Below are 25491 nucleotides of genomic sequence, written 5' to 3'. Positions count from 1 at the left end.
CAGTATGTACTGATTAAGGAATAAAATCATAATGAAAAATTTTAAGATTTCACTAAGCCATTTTTTCCATGTTTGTAATCCACTATGTATTTCTCTGTAGCAGTTAACATTAAAATTCTCACCAGGAGAGAAAAACCTATACTTTTCTTTGGAGACAGTAAAGGAGGGACAGAGTGTATTCTCATAGCCAGCCTACGGAAAAGAAAAAAAAACACCAGGTAAGAAAAGCACTTGACAAGATTGCTAAAGGAAGAGAAGCAAGCCAGCTAAATCCCATGTGCTGGAGGCATGAAAGAAAGAGGTACTAGAGGAACCAGCCAAGGGCAGAAAAACAGGTCCTAGGGTTCAGTCTCATGCCGACACCTTCTGGCTTCTCTGATAACCTGGTTATCTGGTTTCTCAGCCAACAGCAGGGCAGGAAGCAGAGAAGCACAGTGCATTAGCCAAGTGTCATCGCTGATAGCCTCCTGGTAAGGGGGAGAACAAAATGAGAAGTAGACTTAAAATCTCCCCCAAATTAGCATTTCACACCATTTATTGTAGGAAAAAAGTACTGTGTAAGAACTTATAATCCTGGAGGTTACAGCTGTAGTCACTATGTTACAATGCAGTGATTGCTAGTCATAGTAATGACCCTGAGTCATCAGATTCTTTTCAGTCTGTTCTATCTAGGGGCTTTTTTCCCCCTCCCATAGCAGTTGGACTTTTCTCCTTCAACGTCTTAACTTGAGGGGGAAAATATCTTACTACCAATGTTTTTAAAATAAGAAAGCTTGGGGGGGGTTGCTATTAAATATTTTGTGGGTTTTGCCAATGTGTCAAACCCATCTCTAGGGAATGTTTGCAGCTTCTTTGTAACTGGTGGGCTTCATTGCCATAGCTCTGCCCATAACGAACATCTTCTATTGAAATGCATAAGAAGCCTATATAGCTTTTTATAAATTGGGCTAAGAAAGCCATCAATTTTCAAATGCTCTGACAGTCTTAGGTTTCTAATGTAGTTTCATTTTTCTCCCTACTACAGACTGCAAGGATGTAACTTGACGAGAGATTGATTCATTCATTTGCTAAATATTGAAGGGCTGGCATTTGTAAGATACTAAGGTACACGTGGACTTAATTTATTGGGATAAGGATATATTTTGGTCTATATTCTACTAATCTTAGCAGCTCAGAATACATAACAGAATTATTCCCAATTTACGGTAATACGTCTGCATTATTTTCTTGATACTGTAGAGCAGCCCTTTTAAAGCCTGGGTGGCTAAGGTTGTGATCCCAGGATCCTGGGATCAAATTCCACATCTGGCTCCCTGCTCATCAGGGAGTCTGCTTCTCCCTCTCCCTTTGCCCCTCCTCACTGCTCGTGGGCATGTATACTTGTGTGCTCTCTCTCTCTCTTTCAAATAAATACATAAAATCTTTTTTAAAAAAGACAAAATCAAACTCAGATGTGGAGTTCTTATGGCATATGATATACATAAAAACACAAATTATTTTGCTTCATTGTTAATACAGCCAACTTTGGGATCAGATGACTTTTTCTTTTCTTTTCTTTTTTTTTTTTTAAGATTTTATTTATTTATCTGTCAGAGAGAGAGCGAGCGAGAGTGAGCACAGGCAGAGTCAGAGGGAGAAGCAGGCTCCCTGCGGAGCAAGGAGCCCGATGTGGGACTTGATCCCATGACGCTGGGATGATGACCTGAGCTGAAGGCAGCTGCTTAACCAACTGAGCCACCCAGATGTCCCAGATGACTTTTTTCTAAAAGCAAGTTATAAACCATCTAAGAAAAAATTGGTGATTAAAAAAAATTTGGAGACCTGTCGTTTTTCTTTATTCATTAATCAGGATGTGTTTTTACAAAGCGATGTGGAGAGAGAGAATTTCTCAAACTACCCACATTCACTGTCCTTCACATTTCTAGTCTCTTACCAGCAGAGCTCAGAGGTTGGAGGTCCCAGCTTTGGAAAAACATAGTCATGGGTTTGATTCTGGGGCCTTCCTACCTTGGGCCAGTTAATTAACCACTAAGCTTCAGTTTTCTTATCTCTTAAATAATGACAATAATAATACATTGTGGGGTTGTTATAAGGATTAAAAAGGATCATATGCGCAAAGCATTTATTCCAATGCCTAGCACATAGTAAGTGCTCTGTCATCGTTAGCTATTATTGTTAGAAAAGACTGAATTTGGAACAGAATGGAGAATATATTTCTTTATCATATATTTTTCATTTGAAAAACAGAAGGTTCTTGTGTCTTTATTATCAATTGTTCAGCATTATAAACTGATCTTAGAAAACTATAGTGCTAGTTTTCTTGGTATATTCTACAGTAAAATCATGAATTTAACAAAGAAGTTTGGGTTGTTTTCATTGTCAAAAGATATTGTCTGCTCAGGGCAAGTGTCACAGGACAGTGAGGCCTCCTATTCCATTGTTCACATCTAGAAGCTGAAGTTTTCTCGTGTACTCTATGAGTTGATAGGTCTGGAGGAAAATACACACTAAACAAACTCACTAAAGAAGAATCAATATCCAGGATGCCTGCCCTTAATATATCATAGAACAATCAAGTGAGCTGCATGTTTTGGTTTCCATAGTTACTATATTCTTTTCCCCTATAGGAAAATCTTGGGGAGAAACCAAGTTAATGAAAGGGGTGTGTGTGTGTGTGTGTGTGTGTGTTTGTGTGTGTGTAAGTGCGCACACACATTTAGACACGGAGGGCATCTGAAGCATGAGGAACAGTATCCTAAGTGAATGGGGAGGGGAGGGCTGAGTAGCAGTAGGCATTCCTGGAGACTCCCTGGCTCAGAGTAGAATAGAAAAGGTCTGAGGCTGAAAAGGTCTTTGGCTCAGGCAGCCAAAGAGAAGGGCTTGAACTAAGGCCATAGCAACAGGCTTGGAGAATACTTTGACAGGAATACGTGGAAAGCAAGTACTGAGAAGAAAGTTGTCTCTTGGAATTTTGGCTCTGCTGATCAGGTGACTGATAATCAACAATTAGTAAAGGAGGAAAAAACATTTCATGGGAGAAGGATATAATTTCAGTTTGGAAAGTGATGAATTTGTGGGGTTGATTGCAGGCTGATTTTGAGTTTCCATTTTAAAGTCATATGCCAATTCCGGCTCAAGGTAAAGACTGGGGAAGTAATTATAATATAATTGGAAGTTAAGGCCTTTGAAGTAGATGAGATTCCTTAAGAGAGAAAGGAGAAGGCCCATGATAAAATGCTGAGGAACTGGGACTACGAGCTATTAATAAGGCAGGTGGAGAAAGAGGGTTCCTAAATGTTCTCAGCTGCCTATTACTGTGCCCATCAAGTTCAGATTCTTCATTGTCTCCTGAGTGGCAGATAGTAGCCAGAGCTCAAAAAATAGATCTGTTCTTGCTTTGTTCCTGAATTTCACTGAAAAGCCAGAATCTCCATTACATGTCAGTTCTCCCCTTTATCTTGAAGTCCTGGAGTTAATTGTGACAACTGATTTGAAAAACAATGACTAATATTTAAACCTCAATGTAACTTGAACGTCTTTTTGCTTTGTAGAGTTATAGTACTGAAATGGTTATATGTCTAGAAATGCAGAATTTTAGAAATCATTCTAGAGGACACCTAGATGGCTCAGTATGTTAAGTATCTGCTTTCGGCTCAGGTCATAATCTCAGGGATCTCTGGGACTCTGGGATCGAGTCCCATATCAGGTTCTCTGCTCAGTTTCTCTCTCTCACTCTTCCTCTGTGCGTACTCTCTTTCTACAAGAAATAAATACAATCTTTTTTTAAAAAAAGAAATCATTCTAGAAATATATATGTTTATAAATATGTTAATAATATTCTGTCTTGGGGCTCCTGGGTGGCTCAGTGGGTTAAAGCCTCTGTCTTTGGTTCAGGTCCTGATCCAGGGTCCTGGGATAGAGCCCCACATCGGGCTCTCTGCTCCACGAGAGCCTGCTTCCTCCTCTCTCTCTGCCTGCCTCTCTGCCTGCTTGTGATCTCTGCCACTCAAATAAATAAATAAAATCTTTAAAAATAAAAATAATAATATTCTGTCCTGAGCACTCACCCCCATTTTATGTTATACCCTGTTCCTGGTCGTATAAGATTGCATGTCCTGGTGCCACTGATTACTTTGTTGATCTACTAGTAGTAGCTGTACTACTTTACAGTTTTCTTTTGGCATCTTTTAGAAACTTCTACTTTGAAAGGCTTTTAAGTATTACAAGTTTAAAATAACTGAAGGATTTAGGATCATCTTAAACCACCAAAAGCAAGTTTCCATTTGATTGTTAGAAGGGTCAAGAAGAAAGGAAGACACAGGTTCTCTTTTATTATTTCTGTTTTTAAACTTTGTATTTATCCTCCTGCTGTGTTCAAATGGTGTTTCAATGGGTCTTAACTATTTTACTCCAAGGTAAGCTCTGAAGAGCAGATTATACAGTAATACACTTAAGTCTGCCGGCATGATTACATCTGTTCAGTTTATTCCTAATCTCCCGTGAACTCTGTAGGTTTTCAGGTGATGAAGTCTCTTGATTTTATCTACTACCTAAATTTTGCCAGTCAACATTGGAAGAAGATACTTTCTGATGTGTTGGGGAAGGATTTATTCGGTTCTAGAAATAGAGTACTTACCCTTTTGTGGAATCTGTTGTATAAAGTGTCTGTGCTCAAGATGCTTCCCCCTATTTTTTGTTAAGAGAACAGGAAATCCCAAACACTCTAATGCCATTTACTCTGCATTACTCATTTTGAAGACCTATAATGTTTTTTCCTTTTTATTTTAATCAAAAGGACGTAAATTTCTGTTTTAAAAAAAGATTTTAAAATACAATAGCTCTGCTGATTCTATTAATTCTCAGAATATAGATTCTTGACATCAGTTGCTCTCGTGAACAAATATTTTAGTATGTCTATAACCCAAATATCAGCTGAGTGTCCAGACAGGCTCTTTAAAAGCTAAATGGTTGGTTTGAACCTCCAGTTTCCTCCATGTTATGGGGAAACCAAAACCCTCCCTAAGATTTCTGCAAATTCCTGGTGTTCTTGTGGCTTCTGAGCTACTGTCATCTAGATGGGGTTTCTTTCCCTTGCCTTTTCTCTCCCTCTCCAGAGAAAGAAAGAACAACTATTTCCCTAGTCTTATGCAGAACATCTTAGCCTTCCTTTTGATGCTGCAGGGCCTCCCCTTCCACAAGTGGATTTTCTGTGTATTTTCTCAAACTAAAAACATTTGATTCCTAAGAGGAACTCTGCTGTCATATATTAAGATGATGAAATGTGTACCTTATTAGGTATAATATGATGATAATAACGCTTTTAGTCAATCTTAGTTTCTCCATTTATCAAATTTCCAAATATTTAAATAACTTATACTAAACTTAGTCTCCACTCATTAGAAATTCTAAGAAAACCCTATCCTGAAAAAGCTTTTGCAATATTGCAACTGAATGTACCGTATAACATCATGTAGCTCTTTTGCTAGATAATACAGAGAAGAGGGTGCTCTCCTAAAAGGATATAGGATTTCAGACAGAGTTTAAGTATCAAGTTGTTCTTTTTCTTGGAGAAGTAAATCAACACTGGTTTGTGAATGTGAGACTGAAGTGTACCCTTTTGAGGTTTGCATTTATTTAGTATCTTTGAGCTATTTTCTATCCTGTTTTCTTTGACTAGACTGCCATATGACATCACTAAATTATTTTTGACTTCCAGATAATAATTTGCTTTGTTTTTTCATATTTCTAAGCCAGTTTTTTGTAGTTTTTGTTTTGTTTTGTTTTGTTTTTGGTAGAAGTGAGTTTGAAAAAAAGAAAGGGTGATGAAAAGAGGCATAAAACTAGGGATGTGTAATTAGAAGGTGATTCTATCTTGAGGATTTTATATATATGCTATTTCCTCTGATACTTACTGTCATGCTGGAATGTCAAGTAAAAGATGGGATTCCTGCCTAGTAGTAGAATTTTTAAAAGATGATGTTGTTAATGCTTATTCAGCTGTTTATTGCATTTTCAATAAAAGTTTGGGGTCATTACAGTTTTTTATTCTGGGGTACAAAATACCATGATTTAAGGTGTAGACCAGAGGTCAACCAACTAGAGCCTATGGATCAAATTTAGCCAGTTACATGAGCTAAAAATGGTTTTTACATTGTTAAAGGGTTGAAAAAAAACAACAAAGATAATTGGTGATAAAGCTTTATATGGCTGCAAAGCCTAAAATATTTCCTATCTGGCTTTTTACAGAAAAAGTTTGCTGACCCATGGAATGTAGTTTATTCACTACTTTTAAACACTTGTCTTTGAACTTAAATGTTTTCCCCTCAAAGTTTTACCAGATAACCAAGCACCTGAAAATGCCAATATTGAGGCCCAATCTCACTTAAAAAAAAAAAAATTCCTTAGTTGAAATTTAATTGCTTTAGAGTAGGTAGGTAGTATTATATAAAGCAAATGTTTCCTATTCAGGCACATGTTCAAACTTTAAGAATTGAAGAGACACAATAATAATTATATGAGAAGCAGTCTGCCTAAATAACAGTAGGGTTTCCATAGGATTTTTTTGTTTTGTTTTGTTTTGTTTTGTTTTAAAGATTTTATTTATTTATTTGACAGAGAGAGAGATCACAAATAGGTAGAGAGACAGACAGAGAGAGAGATGAGGAGAAGCAGGCTCCCTCCTGAGCAGAGAGCCCAATGCGGGACTCGATCCCAGGCCCCTGGGATCATGACCTGAGCCGAAGGCAGAGGCCCAACCCACTGAGCCACCCAGGCAACCCCATAGGTTTTTTTTTTTTTAATTTCCCCTTTTATCCCATACCTTGCTCCAAATATCCCTCACTTTCCAGCCCACAAGGCAAGCATTTTGATGTGTCTATAAATTTAATGCAGAAAAAAATTTAATTTATTGTGTCAATGTCATTATGGTAGCTCTCTAATTTTGCTTCTTGCTTTATACCCTCAGCACTGTATTTCTAGGGCTGTGTTGCTCCATGTGTGTATCCACCACATTTTACCAATCTGCTCTTTTTTTTTTTTAATGGAGATTTTATTTATTTATTTGACAGACAGCGATCACAAGTAGGCAGAGAGGCAGGCATAGGGGCAGGCAGAGAGAGGGGGAAGCAGGCTCCCTGCTGAGCAGATAGCCCAATGAGGGGCTCAATCCCAGGACTCCAAGACCATGACCTGAGCCGAAGGCAGAGGCTTTAACCCACTGAGCCACCCAGGCGCCCCTACCAATCTGCTCTTTAGGAAGTAGGCCCTCACCTTACTATCACTAATAGCAGTACAGGAGACAGTCTCCTACATGTCTCTTTATAGGCTGATAGGAGAATTTCTTTGACATAGGTAATTACCAGGAGTACAATTGCTGGATCTTAGGGTATGTATATACTTAATTTGACTACGTAGTTTTTGTTGGTTCCTTTGAATGGCTCCACTCCCATCATGCAATCTCACTGTGGGCTTTTTGAGGAAATTTTTGTAAGAGTTTGCCTAACACCAGTGGTTAGTGACAAGAAAGGACTACCTTAGGTTAGAATAATTGTTAGAACTGCAGTTCCAGGTGAGATACATAGCCATGCTTTTTATAAGAGCATGTGCTGTTTTGAGAGTAGAGCTGTTAACAATGTGGAAGGGTAGGAACTAATCTGAACTTGAATCTTCTATGTCTGGATAACCAGGTATCATGAAATGGTATTGGTTGTATTTTTTTAATTAATTAATTTATTTATGAGTGAGAGAGCAAGGGGGAGGGGCAGAGGAAGATGGAGAGAGAGAGAACCTCAAGCAGACTCATCACTAAACGCCGAGGACAAATCCAGACGTGATCTTACGACCTGAGATCATGACCTGAGCTGAAATCAAGAGTCAGATACTTAACTGACTGAGTCACTCAGGTGCCCTGGTATTGTTTGTATTTTATAATTCTACCTCTTTATCTACTTAACTTTTAAATTATATTTAACATATAAATAATGTTTACTGTCCAAGTACTATTATAAATGCTTATAAATATTAGCTCATTTAATCCACGTAACCTAGAAGAAATGTACTGTGATTGTCCCTATTTTATAAATGAGGTAACTGAGGCATAGAGGGATTAAGTTATCTAAGTATAGATTTCTCAATTTTAATATTATTCATTAAAGTATATGGAGAAGGAAATAAGAATCTGTCAAAAATAAATGGGTTATCTAGTATGTGTTACATCATAGTCCATTACAAATACAAAGGTGCTAATCAACTTTTGAATACCAATATATGTAATTCATCATAAGGCCAAATAGGAAAGAGAAACATATCTACTATACATGTTTAATATTGTTAATATCATACTTCTAAGATTCGAAAATAAAATGCACCGATAATGATAACCTTTTATTAGATGCCATTGCTGGTACTCCAGCATATTGGGTGTGTGAATTTGCCAGATGGGTGAAATTTGATTATTTAAGCACCATAAAATACTATCTTTTAATATTTTATTTCAAATCCCGTTTTTATAACTTCCCAAAGAGTAGTTATAGAAGTATGATTTAACATTTTCCTTGTAATTGGGGTGGTATTTTGATAACTGTCATTGTACTTTGATGAGGATATAAATGCAAAATATGAAACAAAACGGCTTTTGATAATGATTAGACCTTGCTTCTTGAAAAAGCCTGTAATATTGTTTTGCTTTTGGATTATCTGCCTAACTTTATAAAAGGTAAAGTATGGAATGTGCAGCCACAGTTGTATAATGTGGCTGCTTTTCTGTGAAATTGATCATTGACTCACAAGTGTTTCCTTACCTAGAAAACCTTCTTCAGTGTTGCTGCAGTAGTTTTAGTTCTTAGTGATTTGAAGACCCTGATGAATCACAAAGACCTATTAACTGTGACATATTCTCTCACTATTCACTATTTGTTTAGGAAAGTGCAGAGAAACAGTATCCCTTTCCACTTCAGTAGTTTGGGCCAGATTATTCAGAGGATATAAATTCATTATCCTTTGCAAACAAGACTCACTGAAATTTTCTTGAGACCTTTAATATTTGGCTTGAAATAAAATGCCAAGCATAAGACATCTAAAGTTCTGTCTTTAAATGTATAGGACAAAAAGCCCTGTTCTTGAACGATGTCTTATAAATCTCTTTAAATGCAAACTCCTCTGCTTAAAATGTATAATTTATAGGAACTTTCTGGCTAGGAACAGAGTATGCTCCAGAGCAGATTCAGCCCTGCTGATCGCTGTCAGATGGTCGTTTGCGATTCAGCCGTTATTGTTATTTGTAGCATGTTTGTTTTATGTATATGGTTTTGAGGTGTTTTATAAATATTACAAACCCCATTTTGTCCCTAAAAGCAGCATTAGTGATTGACTGATGGACACAAAAGTGGAAATAGTGTAAAAAATTTAAAGTGAGGGGCGCCTGGGTGGCTCAGTGGATTAAGCCGCTGCCTTCGGCTCAGGTCATGATCTCAGGGTCCTGGGATCGAGTCCCATATCGGGCTCTCTGCTCAGCAGGGAGCCTGCTTCCTCCTCTCTCTCTGCCTGCCTCTCTGCCTACTTGTGATCTCTCTCTGTCAAATAAATAAATAAAATCTTTATAAAAAAAAGTTTTAAGTGAGAAAATTACACATGTTAAATAAAGGATGATTTTGAAGGACAAGTCCATGAAATACGACATACCTGTGCAAGTGACAGGCACACGTGAAGAAATGTGAATGTTTGAAATGGTTTGGGCAGAGAATCATTGTTAACGTGGGATGCCTATTTAGTCAAAGATTCAGTTAAAGTGAGGAGTTCAAGAATTTAAAGACTAAGCATGGTGAATGCAAGGGTGGTTATGGAAATTTATCAAAAACCACAGATGGCACCGTGGTTCACCGTTTTCCCTAATCTGCAGGCGAAGCTCTGGTGTAGGTTCCTTTGCCGCCAAAGGTTCACTCCCTTCTGTTGGTAGAGATTGTGGCAGGGAAGGGTTCCCTTCCTCAGCAGATGTTTTTTGTAAACAAAACAGGGCAGTTTTTAAAAATGCTCAAAATACACAGTTAGGAGGAAACGCGGAACCCATAAGCCTAAATCTCACTCATGGTTTTGGACCTTTAAACTAATGGATTTAACAGCATTTTGGAATCCAACCTGTTTGTAAGTAGAGTTGCCTCCATATATTTCATATTCTGAAACCCTTCTGATTTTTTTTTAAGATGTGTGTATGTACGTATGTATGTATTTAAGAGAGAGAGCAGGAAGGAGAGACAGGGAGAGAGAACCCGAAGCAGATGCGGCACTGATCACAGAGGCCAGCCTGGGTCTGTTCTCATGCCTCTGAGATCCTGACCCGAGCAGAAACCGAAAGTTGGATGCTTAACTGACTGTGCCCTCCCGGTGCCCCAACCCTACTGATCTTTTAAAAAGATCACTAAAAAAGAGGGACAAAGTATCTGCGGGGCATAATTCCTATTTCCTAAGGGTGAACGTTACAACTGCTGGGAGACCAGCTGTGCTGAGTAGCCGTGTCATCTGTTAGGGCACGGTAGTGCAGCTACACTTGGTGTTGTGGTCCCTGCCTTTGTGAGCTCTGCTTCTCACTCCTCAGGTTGGATTTTGGTGGTGACACACACACACACACACACCCTTTTTCCCCAACTTTCTTCTTCCTTTTCTTCTCCTCCTTCTTCCTCTTCTCCCTCTCCTTCCCCTCCCCCCTTCCTCCTCCTCCTCCTCGCCCTCCCCCTCCCCCTCCGCTCTTCCTCCTCCTTCTCCTCCTCCTCCTCCTCCTCCTCTTTCTTTTTCTTCAAGATTTTATTTAGGGACACCTGCGTGGTTCAGTTGCTTAAGCATCTGCATTGGGCTCAGGTCATGATCCCAGGGTCCTGGGATGGAGTCCTGCATTGGGCTCCCTGCTCAGCGGAGAGTCTGCTTCTCCCTCTGCCTGCCATTCCCCCTACTTGTGTGCTTTCTTTCTGTCTCTCTGTGACAAATAAATAAAATCTTTTTTAAAAATCCTTATGTTTACTTTAATTCTAGGCCTTGTGCTTCTGTTAAGATGAAGTTTCTCTTATTGTTTTAGCCTTTTCTGTAAGGCTGTTTTGGCCATAGCATGCTATTTTAAGGAAGTAGTAAGATTCTTTTTAAGGCACAAGGCCTATATTTTGGCACACACTGTTGACCACTTTGTTCCCATGGCTAGGCTAAGCTAACTCATTAGACATGTTTTCTTCAGCAATATTTCTACCAATGACATGTTTTGGTTGTTCTTTTTAAGTCTTATTCTTATTTAAATAAGTCACTTGGCTGTCTTACTCTATTTTCTCCTACATGTGCATGACTTATAAAGGCTGGCTTCTTGTTAAAGAATGCATGCTTGGTTGATTGAAGAAAAGCAGTGAAGTTGTTCCTGAAAAGAGTGAATAAAGATCCAGCATAGAAAATAGTTGGTGCTCAAAGAAGTACTAAGAATATGTTGTACAAACTAGGAGGGGCGCGGAAAATGTGTCGGTTGTGTTTGTCAGAGTTTGCCAGCAGTTTCTACTACATTTAGGACTCTGGCTCTGCAAGCTTTCTGTTTTATTCATGCTTCAAGAGGTAGAAAGAAAAATGATTCATGGCACTAAACTAACATCACTTGTTACAAGGCAGGAAATAAATGGGATTTCTTATGTTAAGAGAAGATGCCATTAAGTGGTTTACATTGCTCCCAACTTTGTATGAGGCACAAAAACAGTAAAGATAATGAAATAGTTCTATTTGGTGGTGATAGAAATAATAACTAATATTTGCATAGCACTTACTGTAATGGAAGCATGTTGTTCTAAGAGCTTTTCACGTGTTAACTCATGTAATTCCCTCAGCGACCCTCTGAGGTAGGTGTTCCTGTGATTCTCCCATAACTCACGTAATCCCCGTAGCAACCAAGTAAGTAAACCTTGTTATTAGTCCCGTTTTACAGATGAAAAATGAGATTAAGTAATTTGCCCAGCCCTACAACTAGTAAGTGATGGAACTGGGACTCAGATATGGGCAGTCTAACTCCAGTGTCCATGTTCTTAACCACTATAGTAGGCTGACTAATGGCTGCCAAAGACTCCTAGATTCGAATCCCCTGGAACCTATGAGTATTACCTTATATGGCATAAGGATTTTGCAGAAGGGACTAAATTAAGGATTTTGAGATGGGGAGATTATCCTGGATTATCTAGTTGGACCTTAAGTGTAATCATAGATGTCCTTATATGAGGGAGGTAGACGGTGATTTGGCAGAAGGTTATATAGCAATGAAGGCGGAGAGATTTGAAGATACTGTGCTGCTACTGGCTTTGAAGGTGAAGGAAAGAGCTCTGAGCCGAGGAGTGCAGCCTCAGAAGAAACCAGGAAGTGCACTCTTCTCAGAGCCTTCAGAGGAAGCTCTGTCCTGCCAGTACCTTGTTTGGACCCATTAAAACCACTTCATCCTTTGATGTCCAGAATTGTAAGATAATGAATTGGTGTTGGTTTAAACCACTAAATTTGTGGTAGTGAGTTGCAGCAGCAACAGGGAACTAATACAACTACTGTGCTACGAATAAAGGTACTAGTTATGGTTAAAGCTTCTATTATAGTAGCTCTTCCCCCGAATCCTTGAAGGAATAAGCTTCAGTAATAATCTCCCTCAAATTCTTGCTTTATAAGGCACTTGTCACTTTATTGCTTTGTCCTTTCCTCTTTCAATACGAAGACTTTTCAATCTTTAGCCTACATCTATTACATAAACAGGGTAGCTATTCTGAGCTTAGAGTTGGCTGTTGAGCCAGAAATTTAAGAAATATTAGACAGAAGATGTTATCTGTTCTTCGGGCCTAAACAAAAGGGGGAAGCTGAAGGGAATAAGCATGTTAGTGTCTACTGTAATGTCAGGTACCAAACTAGGAATTTTTTTTTTTTTTAGTTCTCATACTTGACTCTCCCTCTCAAGAGTAGTTAATTATCACTCCAACCTTTACAATGAAGAACCATTAATAATGTGGTCAGAGTCAGAAAACCAGTCAGTAAGATGAAAATTTAAGCTTGTCTAATGCCAAGGTGCATACATTGTTTTATACTCAGCATTGTTACTTCACACTAATCCTGCTGAGGAGCTCAGATCCAGACCAGGGCATATCCCAAGGGTTTACTGAGTTCTAAAGAGTCACTAGGAAGAGCATATCATTTGCAGATCATCCCTGATCTGGTGCACAGTTGTCTTGTAAGTCAGGTTCCTGGATTATCCTGGAGGTCCAGATTGTTTCTACGTGACTCTGAAGATGGACTAAGTTTTATATTCAACTTGGTTTTCTTTATTCTTGCCTTTAGAGTTAACACTAAACAGTTAATACTACCTCCAGAACTAATTAAAAAGCAATCCTCTAGAGTAAAGATCTAGAGTCCATAGTTTTTGTTTCTGTGTAATACATATAAATATTAAAAAAAGAAAAATATGAATGCTAATGTAAATATTAAAGATTAAGCCAGCTAATGGGTAAGTGGCCGGCAGGAAGAATGTCCCAAGGCTATCATTATATTTTCACAATGGTCTTTGGTTAGAATATGGTTAGTTCTGTTTAAAAACCACTTTGGACCAGTAGGGGAAGCACTTGGCTTCTGTTCTCTCCCTTTACATCCCCTTCCTCCTCCCTCTCTTCTTTCTTTGCCTTCTTCGCTCTACTTCTTTCTTCATAAGCAAATTTGTAACTTGGTGCTTTTTTAAAAATGCTTTCTTAGAAATTGAAACAACTTTAAATACAGTTATAGGTATAGAAAGTAGAATTTTGTTCTTTACTGAACTTCCTCAAGAGGTAGTGATCTAATTTTAAGTATCTAAAAGGGTGAATTCCGTGTTTAAAAGTTGACCTAGGAAATCACTGATTTAGACAGATGAATTATTTTGCTACTAGATCAGTTGGCCAACTTTTTCTATAAAAGGTCAGATAGGAAATATATTAGGCTTTGCCTAACTGCAAGTTCTCTGTTAACAATTACCAAGCTCACCCACTGTACCATGAAAACAATGGATGGTATTTCAACAAATGAGTCTGGCTGTGTTCTCATTTATGACACTGAAATTTGAATTTCATATAATTGTCACATATTAGGAAACATTTTAACTTGGGTTTTTTTCAACTATTTAAAAATATAAAACTATTCTTAGCTCACAGATTGTACAGAAATAGGTGACAGGCCAAATTCAGTGTTCAGGCAGTAGTTTACTGACCCTGCACTAGGCCTGTTATACACTAGCATATTTATTCTTATATTTGTGTCACCATTCTGTATTTCAGGATACACTGCTGGGCTTATCTATAAATCCGGGTCTCTGGAGTGTGATAATTTTAAAGATCATGTGTGACAGAAAGACTTGGGTAGTAGATGGTTTTGGTTGCCTACTCAAGAATTATCCCCACCCTCACTTCTTTGATGGCAGAACCCCAAGTTGAGATTTTATTCGAATACCTGGTGGTCATAAACTTCCGGGGAGGTTGTTTTCTTCCTCCTCCCAGTTCCTGGGTGTGGGGGTGGGCAGAGAAATCTCTATTGGTCTGATCCAATTTTAGTTCCATTCCCCTTGCAGTGGTTGATTTAAGAATGGCAATTTGGGAAATAAGGTACGTGGGGAAGACTTCAGTTGTATACACTAGACTGATTGTGGCTATGAAAATGAATTTTTGACAACTGGAGGTAAAGTACCTAAAAAAATACTTTTGAGTATCACTTCATTTTGCACTGGCTAGTGCAGATTGCTGTTTTGACAGCAATCCCGACAATTTTATGTTTTACTTAAAAAATAGAATTTTTAAAAGTTTTTATTTATATTCTAGTTAACATACGGTGTTGTATTAGTTTCAAGTATACAATATAGTGATTCAACACTTCCATCCAGCACCTGGTGTTTGTTACCAGTGCACTCCTTAATGCACATCACCTATTTCACACGTTACCCCCACCCCACTAACCTCTGGTAACCCTCAGTTTCTTCTCTGTATTTAAGAGTCTGTTTCTTGGTTTGCCTCTCTCTCCCTCTCTTTCTCTCTCTCTCTTTTCCCCATTGTTCATTTGTTTTGTTTCTTAAATTCCACATGTAAGTAAAATCATATGGTGTTTGTTTTTCTCTAAATGATGTATTTTGCTTAGTATAATGCTCTAGATTCATCCATGTCATTGCAAATGGCAAGATATCAGTCTTTTTTACAGCTGAGTTATATTCCTCTGTGTGTGTGTGTGTGTGTGTGTGTGTGTGTGTGTGTGTACATACCACATCTTCTTTACCCATCCATCTGTCGATGGACACTTAGGCTGTTTTCATAATTTGGCTATTATGGATAATGCTACTATAAACATCAGGTTCGTGTATCCCTTTGAATTAGTATTTTTGTATTCTTTGGGTAAAGACCTGGAGTGCAATTGCTGGATCATAGGGTAGTTCTATTTTTAACTTATCAAGGAACCTCCATACTATTTTCTGCTATGAGTGACCACACCAGTCTGTATTCCCACCACCAGTGCACGAAGCTTCCTTTCTCTGTACATCCTTGCTAATACCAGTTGTTTCTTGTATTGTTGATTTTAGCCGTTTTGATAGGTATGAGGTGACATCTCATTATAATTTTGGTTTGCATTTCCCTGATGATGAGTGATATTGAGCATCTTTTCATGTGTCTATTGGCCATCTGTATGTCTTCTTGGAAAAATACCTATTTATGTCTTCTGCCCACTTTTTAATTGGATTATTTGTTTTTTGGGGTGTTGAGTTTCTTAAGTTCTTTATGTATTTTGGATACTAACCCTTTTACAGATATATCATTTGCAAACATCTTCTCCAATTCCTTATGTTGCCTTTAGTATAGAATTTAAAATTTTTTATTTATTAAAATTTTCTGAATTCAAATATAGAAAAATTAAATTTCTGTTATGTCAACATAAAATTACAAACTCCTTTTTGGGGAAGAACTGTTGTTTATTCCATTATGTCTTTTTCCTTACAAAAATGTATTTTTCAAAAAAAAAAAAAAGGCAACCCTGTGTCAATAACCTCAGAAGTTTTTGAAATTTTACTGGTCCATGTAAACCTGAAAGTCGGTATTGGAAATCCTGGGCTGTACTCAGTAAACTCCATTCTTACCGTCTCACTTCCTTATTCCTTGCAGCTTAGCTTTGGGCCTAACTTCTTGGCTGAATTGGTTTCTAGGAGGTTAATATTGATTTTAGGGTCCTAGTACCCCCTTTTTAAAATAAATCTCTCCTCTGCCTTTTCTGTAGTATTTCATTCTCTTGCCCATTTCATCTCTGAAACTGTCTTCATAGTATTTACGGAGAGTGCTTTTCTCTTCTACCTCAGTGACCATATTTCAGTTGCTTTTAATGCCTTTATTTTGTTCCCTTCCATTTGGTGGGGGTGACTCTTGTAAAACACTGAATGTTTACAATGCCTATAAATAGTATGCATGGGAATGAGTTAGCCACAAATAGAAGCTGCAAGTTGCTAAGTAGAGACTATTTGGTAGAGACTGTCTTTTGATATAAAGCCAGACTTATAATTAGTATTAAACAGTTCTCCTAACTGGTAACAGTTTTTATCAAGTACACACACACATTTTATGCATTACATTTGTTTGTGTACCATTATTAAACCATTTCTTTGTGGATATTTTCTCTTCAGTCGTGTGTTTATGGTTTAAAAAAACACCATATGGGCATTCTTGTGCCTATATTTTGTCATACTTTGTGAGCATATTCATGTTATAAATTGTTAGTGGTAGAATTGTTGAATTATTGTGTATGCACACTTTTAAAGTTTGGTAGACATTGCCAAATAGCCTTTCAAAAAGTTTGTACCAGTTTGCACTTTTATCAACAGTATGAGTGCTGCTTCTCCATACCCTCCCCAACAATGAATGTAATAAAACTCAATGTTTGCTGATCGAATAGATGAAAAGTAGTTTCTTTCCATTTTTATTTAGTCGTAGGTGAGGTTGAACATCTTTTATATCAGTGGTTTTCAACTGGGGGTGATTTTGCCTACCAGGGGACATTTTGCAATGTCTGAAGATGTTTCTGGTTTTACATCTGGGAGAGGGTCTGGGGAGAGAATTCTGCTGGCAGACTGCTGAACTTCTGCAATGCACTTGACCAAGCATTATCCCCAAATACTAGTAGTGCCAGAGTGGGGAAACTATACCATTCATTATCATCTCCTTTGTTGGTTTATTACCTGTAATTCTTGAGTTATTTTATTGGTTGCTTTAGGGTTTATAGTATACATCTTTAACTTTTCACGGTTTACCTTCAAGAGATATTTTACTATTTCGTGTGTAATGTAAAAGCCTTATAACAGTATATTTCCATTTTTCTCTTTCTGGCCTTTGTGCTGGTATTGTATACATTTTACTTCTACATATGTTATAGACCCCATATTTTATTATTATTATTATTATTATTTTACTTTAAACATTGATTATCTTTAAATTTTTAAACATTATATAATTTATTTATTAGATTGCACCTATACGTTCTGACATGTATATAATTGTGAAACCACCACCACTTACCACAACAATGAATCTACTCCTCATCCCCGAAACTTTTCTCCTGCCCCTTGGGACTCCCCTCCCCCAGCCCCAGGAAGCCACTGATCTGCTTTCTGTTACTGTAGATCGGTGTACATTTTTGCAATTTTATGTACATGGAATTAGACACTATGTATTTTTGTATTGTCTGACATCTTTCACCCAACATGATTATTTTGATATTTATCCATGTTGTAAGTATCACTAGGAAAACATTCTTAATGACACTTGATGTGTTCTTTGTTTTAGGTCATGACTCTCCAGGGTATGATAATCACATGAGAACACTCATTGCTGCAGATGTCATTTGACTCATCCAAAAAAAGCTGTTTTAAAGAAAATAGCAGTACGACCAGATCCATTTTGTTATTGAATGGCTTGATGGATTTCCTTTACTCTGATTCATACCAAAGCTGCCCTTGTCAACCAAAGCAAGAAAGGATCCTGCATGAATCAATCACAGAATGCCATTTTTACATCACCAACAGGTGAAGAAACCCTCATGAATAGCAATCACAGAGACTCAGAGAGTATCACTGGTGAGTCTGGTTTAATAAATTTTGAAGTGCAATTCCCAGCATGTAAGACCCACCAGGATGAAACCCTGGCCTCGCTTTCCAGCCTGATCTCCTGAGAGACTAACTGAATTAATCTTTCCTTCTCCCGGTCTCCGACTGAATTATCAAAATCAGCCTTACGTGTTGTGTGTTGTCTCTGTCAGATTGTCCTGCACCACGTGAGCCCTGGTCAGCAGGACCTCTTTGTCTTTCTTTTTTTTTTTTTTAAGATTTTATTTATTTATTTGACAGAGAGAGATCACAAGTAGGCAGAGAGGCAGGCAGAGAGAGAGGAGGAAGCAGACTCCCTGCTGAGCAGAGAGCCCGATGCGGGACTCGATCCCAGGACCCTGAGATCATGACCTGAGCCGAAGGCAGCAGCTTAACCCACTGAGCCACCCAGGCGCCCCCTCTTTGTCTTTCTATTTGTATCTTTGACAAGGCTTTTTCATACACCCTGCAAACACCGGACAACAGTTTGTGACACTTAAGAAGCTCCCAGGACACACAGGCTATTCAGACACAGCTATAGAGCCCTTATCTATAAGACGAAATCAAAAACACTCTGTACACCCAAAGTTTGTTTCTAAACTTTGGTTCTAAAATTCATTGCACAAAACCTGACCTGTGTAGCTATTTCTAGACTTCTTTTACTTAGTGCTAGTATTTGCTGAAAATGTATTAATGTATTTAAATATGGGGTGCTGCTACTAAACTAGTTGGAGTTGTTATAGATCCTACGGTACACACATAGCCTTACACACATTTTCTAAAACTCCGAAAAATTCTGAAATCCGTCCAAACCCAAAGTTTTTTCCATCTTTTATTTAGCTTTATTGTAATCTCTTTATTAAGATAAAATAAAAGGTGCCCATTTCAGGTGCACAGTTTGGTTTTGACAAATATATATGCTCATGTAACCACTAGTACAGTCAAGTTGTAGGACATTTTTATTGTCCCTCCAAAAGTTCCTTGTACCCAGAGCCCCCCCCCCTCAACCACTGGCCCCTGGCAACCATTGATCTGCTCTCTGTCACTATAGATAAAATTTGCTTGTTCATACAGTTTCATACAAATTAATTTCAGAATTTCATACAAATTAATCTATGTCTTTTATGTCTGGCTTTCTTGTACAGCAAAATGTTTTTGAGATTTATGCACATGGCGGTATGTATCCGTAGTTCAGTCATTTTTATTGCTGAATTGCAAATCCTTACCTCTGCTATTGTAGCAGAAAAACAGCCACAGGCAAAATATAAAAGAACAAGTATGATTGTGATCCAGCAGAACTGGATTCACAAAATCAGGCAGAGGCAGCTGGCTAGAGCCTCCTGCTCTGCTGACCTCTGTCCTACAGCACTAGCACTTGGTAATGTCCGTGTTTTTGATTGAAGCCACTCTAGTAGGTATGCCCTGGTATCTCTTTGTGGGTTTAGTTTTCTCTGATTGGACTAATGATGTTGACCATCTATTCACATGCTTATTGGCCATTTCTAGATCTTATTTTCAGTTGTCTATTCAAATCATTTGCCCATTATAAAATTTTTCTTACCATTGAATTGTAAATGTCTTCATTATATTCTAGATGTAAATCCTTTGTTAGATAAATGGGTTGCATATATTTTCTCCCATACCAGCTTGCCTTTTCATCTTTGCTGTTGTTGTTATTTTAAAATAATTTCTACACCCAGTGTAGGGCTCCAGCTCACAACCCTGAGATCAAGAATCCTATGCTCTACCAACTGAGCCAGCCACGTTCTCCTGCCTTTTCATCTTCTTGATAATGCCTTTTGAAGAGCAAAAGTTTATATTTTGGTGGAGTCTAGTTTTCAGTTTTTGCTTTCATAATAGTTTGATTTTTGTGTGTGTGTTTCTAAAAAAATCTTCACTTACTTCAAGATCACAAAGATACTCTCCTTTGTTCTCTTTTATTTATTTTTTAATAAAGATTTTTTATTTATTTACTTGAAAGAGAGGGAGAAGCAGACTCCCTACTGAGGAGGGAGTCTGACAGACTCTGGGCTTGATCCCAGAACTCTTGGATTTTATTTATTTTTTTGAGAGAGATAGTGAGTTAGAGAGAGCATGAGCAGAGGGAGGGTCAGAGGGACTGGAGAGAAAATGGGAGCCGATGTGGGGCTGAATCCCAGGACCCTGATACCATGACCTGAATGGAAGGCAGATGCTCAATCTACTGAGCAACCCAGGCGCCCTTTGTTTTCTTTTAGAAGTTTCCTGTGTTTTGTTTTTACATTTAGGTGAATGGTCCATTTTATAGTTAATTTTGCACGTGGAATGAGGTTAGGGTCCAGATTTTTTTTCTCCATTGAATGTTTAGTTGTTTCTGCACCACTTATTGAAAACACTGTCTTTTACCCTATTGAATTACCTTAGTAATTTCATTGAAAAATCACTTGCATATGCATGTGTGGTTCTATTTCTGGACACTTCACTGCATTCCTTTAATCCCTAAGGCTATCTTTATATAAATACTACATTGTCTTGATTTCTGTAACTCTGTAGTAAATCTCAAAATCAGATAGTATAAATTGCCTTTGCTCTTTTTTTTTTTTTCCCAAAAATTGTTTTGGCCATTCTAGGTTTTTCACATCTTTACATAAATTTTAGAATCAGCTTGTCAATTTCCAGTTGAATGGAATTACATAGACTCTAGAGAATTGACATCTTAAGACAATTTAGTCTTCCAGTCCGTGAACATGATACATTTCTCCATTTATTTAGGTCTTTTTAAATTTCTTTTAACAGTATTTTGTAATTTTTATTATATAGGTCTTACACATATTTAATTTTAAAAATTGTAATTATTTCTGCTACTGTATGGCATTTTTTTAAATTTAGTTTTATTCTACAGGTGTTTACTGCTGGTGTATAGAAACGAAATTGATTATATGTTGACCTTGTATTCTGGAACTCTACTTAGTTTTATTTTTTTATTAAAAAAAATTTTTTTTTAGAGAGCGAGAACACACCAGCAGAGGGGGCAGGTGCATGAAAGGGGCAGAGGGAAAGAGAGAGAGAATCTTAAGAAAGCTCCATGCTTTGCACAGAGCCCAGTGTGGGGCTCGATCTTATGACCCTGAGGTCAAGACCTGAGCTGAAATCAAGAGTCAGATGCTTAACTGACTGAGCCATCTGGGTGGCCCTTAGTTTTATTAACTTTCTTATAGATGCCTTAGAATTCCATCTGTAAACCACAATGTTGTCTACAAATGGAGACAGTTTTACTTCTTTTCATTCTGGATGTGTTTTATTTCTTTTTCTTGCCTTCTTGAATAAGACAGGATCTCAGTATGTTTTTTAATAAAAGTGATGAGAATATACATCCTTGCCATATTTCCGATATTAGAGAAAAGCTACAGTCTTGCCATTAATTTCCTTTAGAATGGCCTTTTTCAAATTGGAGAATTGTTTTTCTTTTCCTAGTTGGATAAGAGATTTTTGTCATGAATGGGTGTTGAATTTTGTCAAATGCCTGTTTTCCATTACTGAGATGGTTTTTCTTTCTTAGTCTGTCAATGTGGTGAATTCTGTTGATTTTCAGTTTTTTCTACTTTTGAATTTTTAAACCGACCTTGTGGGGGAAAACCGACACTTACCATGATGTATTATCCTTCTGACAGATTGTGGATTTGATTTATTAATGTTTTGTGTATATGTGCATATGACCCATTCAAGAAAAGTATTAATTTGTACATTTTTTTCCTTGCAATGTCTTTGTTTGATTTTGGTATTACAGTAATGCAGGCCTCATAAAATGAGTTGTAAAATATTCCCGCCTCTATTTTTGAAAAAACTTTGTATAGAATTAGTATGATAGCATTTTTCATCCTTTTACTTTTAACTTACCTGAATATTTAAAGGACATCTCCTGTAGAGAGCTTATGGTTAGATCATTTTATTTTTAACTCAGTTTGACTATCTCTAATTTATAATTGGGGTGTTTAGACGTTTTACATTTATATAATTATCAGTCTGGTTGAGTCAGTAGACTCTGTACTATCATTTCTTTTCTCTTTGTTCCATTTAATGGTTCTTTGTTTTTCCCTCATTCCTTCATTCTTTTGAACTGAGTTTTGGTGTTTTGTTTGGCTTGGTTTGGTTTGGTTTAGGATTCCATTTTAATTCCACTATTGACTGAGTAGGTACACCTCTCATTTTTCTAAGTGGTTGCACTGTGTTTGCAGTTTGCATTTTTAACTTACTACATTGCATCCTCAGATAACATTATACTAGTTCATACAGTGACATCCTTGCAACAGTATTCTGTTTCCCTCATCATCCTATGTGTTATTGTTGCCCTGTCTCTTACATCTACATGTTATACACATAATTAATTGTTATTATTTTTACTTTAGTCACTTATAGATTAAATAACAAGAATAAAGGTTTTATATAGTTACATACAGATTTGCCAGTTTTGTGGGGTTTTATTTCTTTTTATAGATCAAACTTTCCATTTTGTGTCATTTTTGCCTGAGGAAGCAACATTTCTTGTAACAGAGGTTAGCTGGCAATGAATAGTTGCGCTTTTATGCTTGTCTGAAAAAAGTCTTTATTTCACCTTTTATGTGAGGTGTTTTCACTGGTACAGAATTCGGAGTTCACTTTTTATGCGCTTTAAGGCATAAAAAGTGTTTGCTTATTCTTTTCTTTGTTCCCTCGAATGTAATGTTTCCTTTTTTCTTTCTCTCTGCTTTTAAGATTTTCTGTTTGGATTTTCTTTGTGTTATTCTGCTTAGAGTCGAGCTTCTTTGAATGATGGATTTATAGTTTTAATTAAATTTACAAGATTTCAGCCATTATTTCTTCCAATATTCTTTCTGCTCTGCCTCTCTCCTTGTCTGTGACTCCAGTTGCGTGTATGTTAGACAGTTTGATACTATATGAAAAAAATCACTAATGATTTGTTTTTTTCCCCAGTTGTTTGTTTTTCTTTATGCTTCATTTTAGATAGTTTCCATTGCTATGCCTTTGAGTCTACTACTTTTTTTTTTCTTCTGGGGAATATCTAATCTGTTAATGTTACCCAGTGAATTTTTCAATTTAGATATTATACTCTATTTCTACTTGGGTTTTATAAAGATTGATACAGCTCCTGTTTCTCTTTTCATCAAGTTTATGTTTTCCTTTTAAATCTTGGAGCATATTAATAATCACTGTTTTTAAATTGTTGTTTACTAATTTTATCATCTTTGTTGTTATTGGGCCTGTTTTTGTTGACTCATTTTCCAACTGGTAATGGATTACAATTTGCTTATTCTTTGCATATCTAATAATCTTTTATCAAATGCTTAATATTTTGAATGTTACATCATTAGAAGCTTAGATTTTGTTGCCTTCCTTGGAAAACTTAAAGTTCGTTCTGATGGGTCCTGAAGTTACTTGCTAATAAGGTCCATCCTTTTGAGGCTTGTTTTTAATCTTTGTTATGTGGGTCTCTAGATCACACTTTAGATCATATTGTAATGTGCTTTATTCTAGCATTAATTTAATCCTACTAAGAATAGGCCCGGCCTTTCTAAGATCTTTATTGATTATCCCAGATGTTCATAAGGTGTTTCTCCAATGACTAGATGAAATTCAGACCTCTTTTAGCATTGTATAGGAGAGTGACATAATTGGATATAAAGATACGGAGGAAAATTTTAGTGTTTTGAAGCTCTTCCAGAGAAACGAAAGGAGTCCTTGAATCTAAAGGGACACAATATGGCTAAAATTAAGTGAGCATATGGAGGGGACATTTGGAAGATAAAATGTTAGCAAGGGGGTTGTTAAGTTTGGATAATTAGGAGAGTAGTAAGTAGTACGTTATCAGAAATACAGAAGCAAATGGAGTGAGTCAAGGATATTTAATCTGCTAACCCTTGATCGTATATGCATTTTTTAAAATTTTATTTATTTATTTATTTGACAGACAGAAATCACAGGTAGGCAGAGAGAGAGGAAAGGAAGCAGGCTCCCCACTGAGCAGAGAGGACGTGGGGCTCAATCCCAAGACCCTGGGATAATGACCTGAGTGGAAGGCAGAGGCTTTAACCCACTGAGCCACCCAGGCCACCTTGTATATGCATTTTTTTTTTAAGATTTTTTTTTTTTTTTTAATTTATTTGACAGACAGAGATCACAAGTAGGCAGAGAGGCAGGCAGAGAGAGAGGAAGGAAAGCAGTCTCCTCTGCTGAGCAGGGAGCCCAATGCGGGGCTCGATCCCAGGACCCTGGGATCATGACCTGAGCCGAAAGCAGAGGCTTTAACCCACTGAGCCACCCACGCGTCCCTGTATATGCATTTTTAAAAGTACCTTTTGGAAGAAGGGAATTGGTAACCTTGAATTTTCACAGAATCTCATTAATGCATATTAAAAGACAGTTTCTAATTTAGATGGTTAACAATTTTGTTAAACATGTTGTGGGTTGAAGAGGAGGTGACAGGGAAGGAAATTGCAGCAAAGATTTTTAAATGTCATTCACACTAAACATTTGCTAAGCAATTAAAATGAAAGAGCTGTCATCTAAAATAAAATAAAATAAAAGGTAGTTTATAGAGAATAAAAGCTCTTTTAATGAATGTTGAATTTTGTTCTTCATTTCCTGAATTGCCCACAAGCCTGTTTATAGCTCAGCATGTATTTATAGTCAACTTCTTTTCTTTCAAGTATTACACTGACAATTTGTATGTGATAAATTTATGGCAGGAAAAATTTGGATGATTGCATGGAATTGGTAGTAATAAAATTTAGTTTTATTTTTAGGGCTTTTAAAAAGATCTCCAAAGAAAAAAAAGATCTGCTAAGGGTTGAGAGCTTCTTTAGAATAGTATTTAAGATTTTAAATGTACCTTATCTCTGTGATTCTGTGCCTTATCTTTGTGATTATGAAGTCACTGCTTGTCCTGGGTAAAGAGTGGTATGTGACATTGTCAGCTTACTCATGTTTGATTTATGGAAGTGTCATTGTTAAGGTCAAGCAGTAGAAATGTACTCTTTTAAGATATGCTTCCTTAAAATGAACTTCGTTGTTCTTTGACAGAGTTAGAATATGTTTCTTTATACCACCCACAAAGGAAATAGCAGATCTCTTTATAAAGTGTGAGAGTTGATATGACATCCTGTATTTTCTCTATTTTAAGCATGTTAAAAGGGATACATTTACTTTTTTCTGTAAACTGCTAAATTTGGTAAGTGTTAAAGGAGGGGCAGTATTTGGAACAGGAAGCCAGGGGCAAGCACATAAAGTCAGAGAAGCCAAGTGTGTTCAGAGATTATACGCAGGAGGTAGCTAGAGGTGTGTAGCTAGAGAGTACCATGTGAAGGGTATTCAGGACTTCAAATGTACCACATCTTTCAAGT

At 37.1% G+C, this 25491-nt stretch overlaps 1 protein-coding gene across 6 annotated transcripts in view; it reads left to right on the top strand.

Annotated features, from left to right (window-relative positions):
* The window catches only part of TRAK2 (trafficking kinesin protein 2), a 68225-nt gene that overhangs the window by 10606 nt on the left and 32128 nt on the right, over nucleotides 1–25491 (top strand). For 4 of the 6 annotated variants that reach the window (XM_045078559.1, XM_045078560.1, XM_045078565.1 and 1 more), the window contains one exon: nucleotides 17817–18106. The exons of 1 other annotated variant lie outside the window; for it this stretch is intronic. In XM_045078559.1, coding sequence (XP_044934494.1) covers nucleotides 18016–18106 — 91 coding nt within the window. In that variant the 5' untranslated portion in view covers nucleotides 17817–18015. Of the gene's footprint in view, nucleotides 1–10040; nucleotides 10138–17816; nucleotides 18107–25491 lie in introns of those variants that run through there. One more of the 6 variants, XM_045078561.1, reaches the window with a different exon arrangement.

Source organism: Mustela putorius, unplaced genomic scaffold, assembly GCF_011764305.1.
Source record: "Mustela putorius furo isolate JIRA1106 unplaced genomic scaffold, ASM1176430v1.1 tig00000275_pilon_pilon_pilon, whole genome shotgun sequence".
Lineage (NCBI taxonomy): Eukaryota > Metazoa > Chordata > Mammalia > Carnivora > Mustelidae > Mustela > Mustela putorius.
Note: the sequence above shows the minus strand (reverse complement) of the source record. Positions and strands in the feature narration are given on the sequence as shown.